The 11,103-nt window shown below is 42.4% G+C and overlaps 1 protein-coding gene across 7 annotated transcripts in view; it reads right to left on the reverse strand.

The window, feature by feature from the left end:
• DENND1A (DENN domain containing 1A) overlaps positions 1–9,762 on the reverse strand; it is a 159,570-nt gene extending 149,808 nt beyond the window's left edge. For all 7 annotated transcript variants that reach the window (XR_011155642.1, XM_069032080.1, XM_069032081.1 and 4 more), the window contains exons 1-2: positions 9,647–9,762; positions 3,808–3,878 (exon numbers count right to left, since the gene is read on the reverse strand). Coding sequence is in view for 6 of the 7 variants with exons in the window: in XM_069032080.1 (XP_068888181.1) it covers positions 3,808–3,878; positions 9,647–9,663 (88 nt within the window). In the remaining variant the exon portion in view is untranslated. The remainder of the gene's footprint in view (positions 1–3,807; positions 3,879–9,646) is intronic.
• Positions 9,763–11,103: the final 1,341 nt, after the last annotated feature.

Consider the following 11,103-nt stretch of genomic DNA (forward strand, 5'->3'; position numbering starts at 1 on the left):
TAAATGTGTGGGAGCGGTGAGAAGCATTAGACTTGCAAAGTTCCTCTGCTTGACATACTTACACCTGACACACACAACACAGATTTCTCACTAGATAAATTCCATGTACTGTCACTGTAAAAACACAGACTCTGTTCTTTCTATTCTAGTTTGCAGCTTCTCACTTTTGGTGAGAAGGCTCCAGGCTCCGGAGCAATGCATCCCTACAAAGAGGAAATCAGGAAAGAGGAGGCCTCTAAGGATGAACAAGGAGCTCCTGGACAAACTAAACACAAACAGGCAGCTTCCAAAGGGTGGAAGCAGGGAAATATGTCCTGGAAGGAATGCAGAGAAACTGTCTGAACTGCCAGGCATCAGGTTAGGAAAGCTAAAGCCCTGCCAGGAGTAAATGCAGACAAGAATAACAACAAAAGCTTTTATAGGTATGTTGGCAGTAAAAGAAAAAACAGGGAAAATACATGTCCTCTCAGAAACGGAAATTGCCAGCTTCCACAGAAACCCCAATCATTAGGCAAAAAAATGGTTTCGGGTTGTCTTCTCCTATGGAAATACATTTTTAGTAAGAAATATTCATCTTCATGTGACTGGTCAGAGTTGCAGCTATCCTGCTTCACAGCTCTCAAACAAAAGACATCATGTTTACGTAAGTAAGAAAAATCCATACGTTTCCAAATAAGTTTATAAATTCAACAAAGAAAAGCACAAAAACCATCTTTAAATACAACTGAATGCTGGAATTGCATAGTGTAGCAAAGACTTCATGTGCCAAAAATTTACAATGCTGAGCACAGATGATAATTTTTTCTAAACAATCTCTAGGGGAAAGGACAGTGAGAGCACAGCAAGCTGATCCAGTGATCATTTCCACTCTCAATTCTCACATTTCACTGTGGTTTGGCAAAGTTCTGCCTGGACTGGAATAAAACAGTGTTCACTTTTTCAACTTCTTTGGTTTATGAAAATTTTCTCTTTGTACCTTATTAAGCGTACAAAACATTTCCCAGATGATCCTGAAGCTTACCCTTCTATAAATCAAATATTAGGATCATAGGATAATTGAGGCAGGAAGGGACCTCGGGAGGTCTCTAGTCCAACCTCCTGCTCAAAGACAGGCCAGGTGTGAGGTTCAGACCAGGTTCTTCAGTCTGTGAAGGGTCTTGAAAACCTCCAAGGATGGAGATGCACAACATCTCGAGTGACTTGGTCTAATACTTGACTCCTCATGATGAACAGGTTCCCAATATTCACTTAGAATGTCTCTTGATTCTGTCTGTCACTGCACCTTGTCCTCTTGCCACACATCACTTGGCGAGCCTGGATACCTCATCCCGATGAACTCCACAGGTATGGAAGGCTGCTGCTCAGGTTCCCTGGAGCCTCCTCCAGGATGGGCCAGCCCAGCACTCGTCTCTTCACACTGAAGTGCTCCAGCTCTCTCACCATCTTTGTGGCCCTCCATTGAACTTGGTCCAGCTTATTGATGACTTTCTTGGAACCCAGAACAGGTTTTTCCCTTCTGCAGTTGACTGTGAACTATGAAATACATTGAAGCTTCAAACTTCAGTTGAACTTCACAGTCACATGGCAAACATCCTTTGCTACTTTCTCACTTTTCCTCTTCCAGTTTGCTCCCCCATCCCACCAGGACTGGGGGAGCAAGCGGCTGCGTGGGGCTGAGCTGCCAGCTGGGGTTAATCCATGACAGCTACACAAATTTTTGAATAACAAAATAGAGGCAGGTTTTACCATCCCACAAGCCAGACAATCCCACACACTAGGACTGTTACAGCTTTAGAGCAATTGTTTCTCCTCAAGACCAAGTCAGAAGATTGATATCAGAATTAAGAGCATTGTACATATCAATAGCGCTATTTTACTAGACACAGACTTCAAAAACAGCTGTCTTAGTTAATCTTGGGATCAATTAAATGGGGAGAAATAGTTTTAAACCTGCCTGATAATTTGCTTCTTATACACCTTTTATGCATTTTACTTTTCTCAACAGTAGCTGCTCCTTGCCATGTAACATACATTCCCTGACTGCAAAAAAGAAAAGTTAATCTATATTCTTAGTTTTTTGGTGTGGAACAGCCAGCCAAAATGTGGACGGAGACTACATGGAGGTTTCTGGGTCTGTATTTTTGGAATTTGCCTGGAATTTGCCTGTATTTTTGGAACTTTAACAACTGTTAAATACAGTCAACACTGCAGAGAACCAGACATTCTGTTCATTCAGAACAGAAGGACAAAATATTTGGGTATACGCAAATCTAAGGCTTCTGAGAATAAAGTATACTACTTAAGTATAAAAAATTGGTTGGGGAAAATCTCTTAAAAGATTCTTCAGAGAGAGTAACTTCAAAATATATGACTTGTAAAAACAATTATTAAAACTCTTTTTTTACTCTCTAAAAAGAATTTCTGAAGATTTTGCACCTACAAGTGCATACAACAAACCTAAAAACACAACTAAGTGAAACTCCCACAGAATCAGTTGGTTTATAGAACAAAATGTATACTAAATTCTCCAATTAAAAACCTGTAAAGTAGTTTCCGTGCTTTTTAACCCACCTTCCCACAGCAGGGAATTAATCCCTCCAGGGGGATGCAAACAAACTTCAAAGAGAAGATTATACCCAGACACTAGTACTGTACAATGTAATGTTTATGGTCAAATTTGTTCAGATTTTCTGGCACTAGAATCCAGGTCAGATGTGCAGAAACAAAGACCAGTTATTAAAAGGGCTCCTGCAGTTACATCAAATAGTTGTGATGGCACAGAGCAGTAGGACAAGCCAAAACTGTATTCCAGTTACAACTCCTATGGCGGCTTTGGCAGGGAAGGAAGGAGTTGCAGCTATTTGACTTTCGCAGACTGTAACAAATACAGATATAAAAGGAGGTGAGTGGCTTTCCAGTCAATAAAATATAAAAATCCTTTCTATTTGTTCATTACACCATGTCTACAACATACACGATTGTGTCATACTAGACAAAATAAATACTACTTCAATATATGCTGACTAATCATAATTATTTAATTTTGACAAGCTTCCTTTTTGTACCATTCTACACACTGAACTCTCATAACAGTATCTTGAACTAAATTCTGATTTCAACCTTTGCTTTTCTTGGTTATTTGATCAAGTTCCTCAGGTTAGATAAAAGTGCAATCAGAAATTCCCAAATGTACTTACATGTTGGTTTCAGCAGTTATGGGAGTTCTCTACCATAAATATAGGAATACTTATCAAAAATAATATTACAGAAAAATACTTGTGTATTTATGACTTGATAGCAATGGTAAAAACAGTTAACCAAATCATAAGCTGCATCCATGCCTAATTTCCAGATAAAGTCATTTGATCAAAGCGAGAATTCTGGGAGCAGATAAAAATACTTCTGTAGACAAGTAAGAAAGAGGAAGTAAAAATAAATTCCAAACAAGATGTTTTAAGAGTATTTTTTTGGTTTAAAACTACCTTTTTTTTTACATGAGCAGTAAATACCAATCTGAAAAAGAACTTACTTTTTCAACCTAATCAAGAAAAGAGTTACTTATATTTTACAAGACAAAAGGAGACAAAACAGTCCAAGAAACCTGAAAATTGTCCACAATCAGGTGGTCAGAAACATGCATTTCTCATTTTTAGCCCTAACTGTAAAAGATTCCTCAGAACCAGTGATTACGATATTTTTAAAAGCCAGAACAGCATCATATTAAATATACTTCATTATCTCACAATATGTGGTTCTTAAGAATAGTTTTAGCCAATAAATAGGTAGAACTACAGTGCAAAACAGTACCTTTCCCAATGCAACTGATTCCTGAGTGGGTCACTTCTGCATACACCTCAAAGGTAGTTTCTGGATTTTGTCTGTAACAAAAGAAAGGTATATAGCACACTGAATTTGGTTTAAGTGCACTTGCAATGAGGCAGTCAGAAAGGGTTCTCAGCATGCACACAGTACAATGACAACTAGAGAATCCCCATTTCTTGGTTTACAGCCTTGGATGATTTCTCATCAGACCTTTCTAAAGGTGCTAAATACAGGGATTTTTTCAGAAAAAAAAATGTCCTGGAAACTTTTTACCAAACTGAAAAGTCACATTGCCCCACACTGAACAAACAACACCCAGATTCACATTTTCCTTACTGTGACCCTTGAGTTCAACATCATGACATCTATTTGCCCAGGAAAAAGGGGGGAAAAAAAGAAGCTGCAGTCAAGAGGAGGCAAAGTCACTTTCTGCTCACGCTACTGAAAAACTTAAGGGGCTGTATTTAGGATGAAGACAGAGCCCTTTTTTCATACCTGTCAAAATATTTCTACCTCTTTGTCAAAAAAAGGCCATGCTGGAGAATATTACAAATGCACAAGGTTTGGTCTCATGAGACTCCAGAGTCTTAAATCCAGAAATTTGTCAGATGCAAGGAAATAAGTGCGATAGTCAAAAAGCATACCAAATTGAGCTACAAGATGTAAATGATCCTTGAGGAGAGAGATTTACTCTGGTCAAGAGTTATAAATATACCAGTAGTAAAAGTAAGAAGTTAATGATATTACTTCAAATCAAACAAACAAACCATTTAGTGTATCATTTCAGTTCTTACTGATTTAACTCTGTAAGTGATGCTCTGGAATTCCATCTTGTAATGAGCATGTAAAGGCAGCAGGTGATTATATAAGAAAGAATACTAAAATTCCTGACTAACAATTTTAGCTACTCCAGATATTTTTTATGAGATTAAAGAGACTGTAATTGTCTAGCTACTGAAATAAGGATTTTGCAGGTCTGAACATGTGACATTTTATTCTCAGACTTTCTGGTTAAAATCAAGAATCAAAATTGCATAATTACTGTTCCAAATTTATGGCTGCTTGTATAGTGATAATATTGTCTCCTATGTGTTAATGCAAACTAACATTAGAAAATTGCTGTGGTATAATTTACTTGTGAATTTTGTAACTCCCTTACTGCTAAGGACAAAAATAATGACAAAACCCATAAATATATATGCTAGAATTCCTAACTGAATGATAATTTTAAAAATTTAAGTCATCTTACCCAACATCTCAAACCAAACATATAAGCATGTCAAGGAGTTCAGCTTACTCTTCAGAGAATTTCTATTATTTTTAATCCTACTTTAACACCAAAACGATTAAGGAAAACATTTCTAACCATGCCACAGGCCCACTTAGCTTAACTCAAGTGGCTTTAAGCCAAACCCCACACCTATTTAAACTGACAGAAAAGCTACCATTGCTTTCAATAGCACAAGATCACACTCATCAGTTTTACAGAGCACCTCTCAGGAGCAACAATGGTTCACAGTCATTTAATGATAATTTAATTTGCCACCAGTTCCCAACTGATTTGTCTTAAATAGCTGTTTTTTTCAGAAAACTACATTCATAAGTTATGAGAAATCCAAAGTCAGCTATTATTGTGCAATATAAACCAAACTTGCATAATTCTTGCTGTGCTACTCAAGTTGTGGTACAAAATCTGCAAATACTGGGGTTTAGCTACATTCCAACAGTCATGGTACAGGGTGAGGACAAAACGATACCCATAGAGCACCAGAAATGTATTTTTCCTTTCATACACATTGCTGGGCAGCCTTATCATACCCTCCTTGTTTGTGTCTTTATTTTTAGCACCATGTTTTCTTAATTAAAAGTTTATAAACTTTATATTTTTACAGCTAATGGTTAAAACAACAAACACCTTTTTAGTATTATGTTAGAACCCATGTTCAAATTCTTAAGTGAAAGCACTGTGTAACACAGCTGGCAGGAGCACGGGCTATATACCAAAACTTTCAGACAAAAAGACATCACATTTTGTATTTTAATTTTCCATGACAAACATCCATTTATTTCTATGAACAGTGAAATTAAAGTAGCTTTCCCAAGTGAGAAACTCAGTATTAAAGGCTGCATTCAACAACCAACACCTCAGTATGAGAATGAAGTCATTGTTGGATGGTGAATATTTTATAACTTTTCAGAGGCATTAAGGAAACAAGTCACTATGAGACTTCATACAGTTTGCAAATACAGCATAAACATGATTATAAAATGTATATTCTGCTGTCCAATGTCACCTGTGCATTGCACTGAAACCCCAGCCCCTGCAATCCTCCACAGCACATGAGCCTTGAACACACACACCAAGTTTTCCCTCCTCCCAAAAATCACTTACAGACCCATGGTAACTTATCAAGTGAACAAACAGATGCAATTAAAAAAAAATACATAGGACACAGAGGTACAAAAATACATAGTACCTCATTTATTTGAGAACTAGGTAATTTCAGAAGGAAACGCAATACTTCTTTGTAAACACAAACTTAGGAAGGAGCTGTATGAGAAAATAATACTTCTGTGATAAATGCTAGTTGTATGAATTACTTCAAATCTCTGATGGAGAAATAACTTCAGTATCAAAGCAATCAATATGAAATTCAATTTTACACTGAAATAAGATATTTCAAATAAGATATTTATGTACCTTTTATGATCAAAAATTGTGGTTTTTACCAAACTGTAACAGGTTTATGCAGAATAAAATTAAATCAAGTCCTTCTCCAAAGCTGGATGGCTGGAAATACACACTTTACACATCTACAGCCTATTTCAATTCTGTCAGGAGCATTTTTTCTACACATAGGAAAATGCAATAGCACTTATGACAGAAAGTATCATTCTGCTTAAGAACTGAGGCATAAGACATTGCTTGATAATTAATTGTCTTGTAACAAGACTTAGTTGCTCAACTTTTGCAGAAAATAAATTATTAGCAGAAACCTGTAATCACTAATTCAATTCAGAAACTACGACTGAAGCCTTGATTAGTTTCCATATATTTAACTTTTTTGCCTGGTATTCCCTAGGTAGATACTATTTCTTCTTAGTATATGACAAACATTTTGTTAAATCTCTGAAAGCTTTCCCAGATGTACATTGGTCATCTATTGTGTCACCAGTGAAATACAATCACCTCTGGAAAGGAACATGCCAACTGTTTTTACAGCGCAATGCCATTCTGCTGAACAGATTGATAACGACACATTATTTAAGATAAATAAATAAGAAATCCTTTCCATCTTGTAACACGGAGTACAAAGGCTGCCAAGCAATGACAGCAGCAGGTTAACAATGCTCCTATCCTACCTCACCTGGCTGGCACGGAGTGCCTGGCACATTCCCTGAGACGTGCCCCGACAGAGGATTAACCCAGCACTGTAACCCAACACTCAATTTAGCTTTTTTTTTTGCCTGCAGCTATACAGAAGCCAAAAGCTTCCAGGACTGCTGGCAACTCCTTTATTTCTTTCACTTCAGTCTGATGCAGCTACTGATACTTTTCTCTAAGCAATCTTTCACTCAAATGACTTGTTATTATACACTCATCAGAAATCTAACTGACAGATATGCCCAGGTTTCATGCAGAGTCTATCACAGTGTGTGTAAGGGATCCTGTGCCAAGCAGTTTAATATTCCTCATAGTTATCAATCTATTGCAAGAAGCAGGAGGTCCGACTACTGGATGTTTATTGGGGCTCCAGCACATACTGGTGACACCCCTGAAGGAGATGTGCCTCACCCTACCCAGTTACCAAACAATTCTCTCACTCACACTCCCAACCTGTCCCAAAAGGAAGTTACTCACCAACTTTAAAATCTTTGCCGGATTAAACATCCAGCTCAGAAAGGCAGACCAGAAAAGCCTCTTACTCAGACAGGCTCTCTCACTCTATATATGCTAAGATTGTTTTGAAAATTGTCCTTACACTACTCGGGCACAGTGTTCTGTCCAAAGTGGAAAAAGGCAGTTTATTAAGTGCTGCTCAAGGCAACGTTGCTTAATCACTCAGCGGACAAAATGCTTTCTCAAAAAGTCCAAGAATGAAAAGCAATGTTTACCTGGGTTTATTACCTCTGTTATTCTGGTGATTGGGAAAGACATGGGTTTTACCCACAGTCTTGAAAGACAAGTTCACACTGAAAGACTTTGCACAGAATAAGTCCTAAACTCTGCTGGCTGTACTAAATATTCTAACGGCTACATCTCCCTGACACCAGTTTCTAGTTGGAGCACCTCACCTGCCTGATGACATTCTCATTTAGCAAAATCTACTCAAAGCCACTGAAGCCCAATCAGGAATCACAAACCCAAAGATGGCAAACACAGCTTGTGGATTCAGTGGGCACACAAAAGAAACTGCATTTTAAGTAAGCATCAACCTCTTAATAGATTTAAGATAAGATCATCATAAGAAGTCATTTTGGATAATAATCTTAAAGCGATCCAAGCAACGGTGATTGCTGCAGGGTCTGAAGGTGCAAGTTAGAGATAAAGCCTGATCTGCTGCCAAAATACCTACAGTTTTCAATTCTACCTGTATTCGACTGTAAGAGTTTAACCAGTTTCCCAGGCTTTCATTTCTCTGCAGCAACAGTTGAGAACACATACACCAAAAATGTGCAAAACTCATGGCCACAGTATGCTTAAGGAAGGAAGGAAGGAAGGTTCATTCCTGAACCAACCAATTGCCACAGTGCTATCATTACAAACACTCATTATCTGCTTACATTTTCCTAAAACACGTGGCTGAAAAGACATGGTTTAATCTATCCAGCCTATGGACTTGGGAACATGAAGATGTGTCATCACACAAACTATGTCCCCTCCAGTCTTGTATTCAAGTTAAACAAAAGGAGTGAAAAGTTAAAGCCCAACATAATCCTGAAGATCACTGTGTTCAAGAACGAAAAAGAATTGCTCAACAGCACCTGCTGAAACTGCTGAATAAAACAGGATCGACCTGGGTCTCTCCACTCTATAACCCCTCCACACACAGAGATGTCAGCATTCCCTGCTTGGCACCTCTACCTGTGTCCAAGGAACTGAATTCTCCTGGAATGGCATATGAACAAACTGAGATTTTTAATGTGACTATACCAAACATACGAACAGGGCTTACCAATAAATCGACCACCAGTTTTATGAAAACTAAAAAAAACCATTGAGGGCATGGACCTGCAGGCCCAGCACATCAATCACTGGCATCACTCTTCTCCTACTCCCAAACCCCTTTGCTAATGCACTTGGGATATCTCCCAGCCAGACTGTAGTCCTTCCGTCAGCACGCTCTAACCTGGGCAAATAAATGTGCACTCCCTCGACCCCTCCACACCCCCGAACAGGCGTCGCCTGTGCTGGCAATGAAGATGTTCCCAACGCAGCACCCCCGCCTTCCCTCAGGCCTGCACCGATAACATTGCACTGCCCTCCCCGCCTGGCCCTGGGAGCGGGAGGGGCAGGGGGGTTGGCTGTGGAGCAGGGTCGGCTCTCGTCCCTCTCCTGGGGCAGGGCCGGAGGGTCTCGCCGGGGTCCCGCCCGGAGTTGGGGTCGGACGGCCCGTCCTGCCCGTCCCGCCGGCCCGCGGGGCAGGGAGCGCTCTCTCCCCTTCCTTCTCCCTCTCCTTCTCGCCCAACCCGAGGCCCGCGGGCTCGGCCGGGGTCCCGCCCGCGCGGCCTCACACGGAGCGGAGGGAGGGCGGGGAAGTCAGTCCCCTTCTCGCTCTCCCGAGGGCCTGAAGCGGGGCTGAGAGCTGCGGAGGGCACTCACTTGATCCTGGATCCCATGGTCTCCGGGGGGCCGCATAGACCCGGGGCGGAGCGAGACACGGGCGGGGGCCGCAGGGCCGCGCTCTGTCCGCCGCTCGCCCCTCACTCCATCCCGGCCCGCGCCGCGGCGCCCCGGCCGAGTCACGGCGCGGGGGCTGCCGGGAGCTGTAGTGCGGCGGGGCCCGGGGCGGGCGGTGTGTCCTTGTCCGGGAGAGCCGTCAGGGAAAGGAGCGGGCTCTGCTCGTGGTGCCGAGCCACAGGAAAACTGGCAACGGGCAGAAACTGATGCACAGCAAGTTCCACCCGAACACAAGGGAGAACTTCTTCACTGTGCGACTGACCGAGCACTGGAACAGAGAGGGTGTGCAGTCTCCCTCACGGGGAATATTCCAGAACCGTCAGGACACAATCCTGTACCGTGTGCTCTCGTGACTGTCTGGACAGGGAGGTTGGACCAGATCCCCCGCTAAGGTCCCTTCCTACCCGACCTATGTCTCTGTGACCGCGGCAGGGAGCGCCAGGGATCGGCAATGGCAACGCTGACGGGCCCCGCTCCCCTCGGGGAGATTCAGGCGGGACAGGCCGCGCTCCCCTCAGGGCGATTCCGGCGGGACAGGCCGCGCTCCCCTCGGGGAGATTCAGGCGGGACAGCCCGCGCTCCCCTCGGGGAGATTCAGGCGGGACAGGCCGCGCTCCCCTCAGGCCTCCTCAGGCACCCGCCGCGCTCAGCGGCTGAAGAGCGTCCCGGAGTGACCCCGAGCAGCAGGGCCGGGCCGGGACTGACGGGACTCACCCCGGTGGCGGCAGTGAGCCGCCTCCCTGCCCGTCAGCGGGGCGGAGTTGTCAAGCAGCCCCGGACGGGGCCAAACCGCCTCACCAGCTTGATCCCGAGCCCTGGATATCCACTGATACCCAGGCCAGATGAGGAGCACGACTGTCCATCTTGGAAAGCCCCGTGCAGAGGGGAGCGGGTCCCATGGGCACAGGCGGGAGTCTCAGGCAGGAACAGGTATTCGATGTCCAGGGACTGCAGAAGTCAAAGGAAAGAGGCAGAGAGAGGGGCTGGGAGGGGTGCCCTGGCAGAGCTGTGACAGAACATTGTGCACTGTGGGGCAGAGAGACCAAAGCGGCTGAAAAGACAATAAAACATGACTAGAGAAAATTTCAAGGCGAAGCAAGGTCATAAAGGGGACTGGAGATTTCTCAGAAATGGAATGCGGTCTGCTGAAAACATGTTATGTTGACTCAAAAATTGCAGATAGACAGCTTTTGAAACGTCATCTTGGAGTTGGCAAACAGGAACAAACAGGTACCTAACTATTTCGTTAAACATGATTTACGGGAAGTTTTCAGGAAGGTTTGGAGCATTTCTAGTGTACTTCAGCAATTTTTAATTTTTTAGAGTTAGGGATGATCTACAGTGAGGAATGAAAGAATTGAAAATTTGTCTTAAAAAGG

The sequence above is a fragment of the Aphelocoma coerulescens genome, chromosome 17, assembly GCF_041296385.1.
Source record: "Aphelocoma coerulescens isolate FSJ_1873_10779 chromosome 17, UR_Acoe_1.0, whole genome shotgun sequence".
Classification (NCBI taxonomy): Eukaryota; Metazoa; Chordata; class Aves; order Passeriformes; family Corvidae; genus Aphelocoma; species Aphelocoma coerulescens.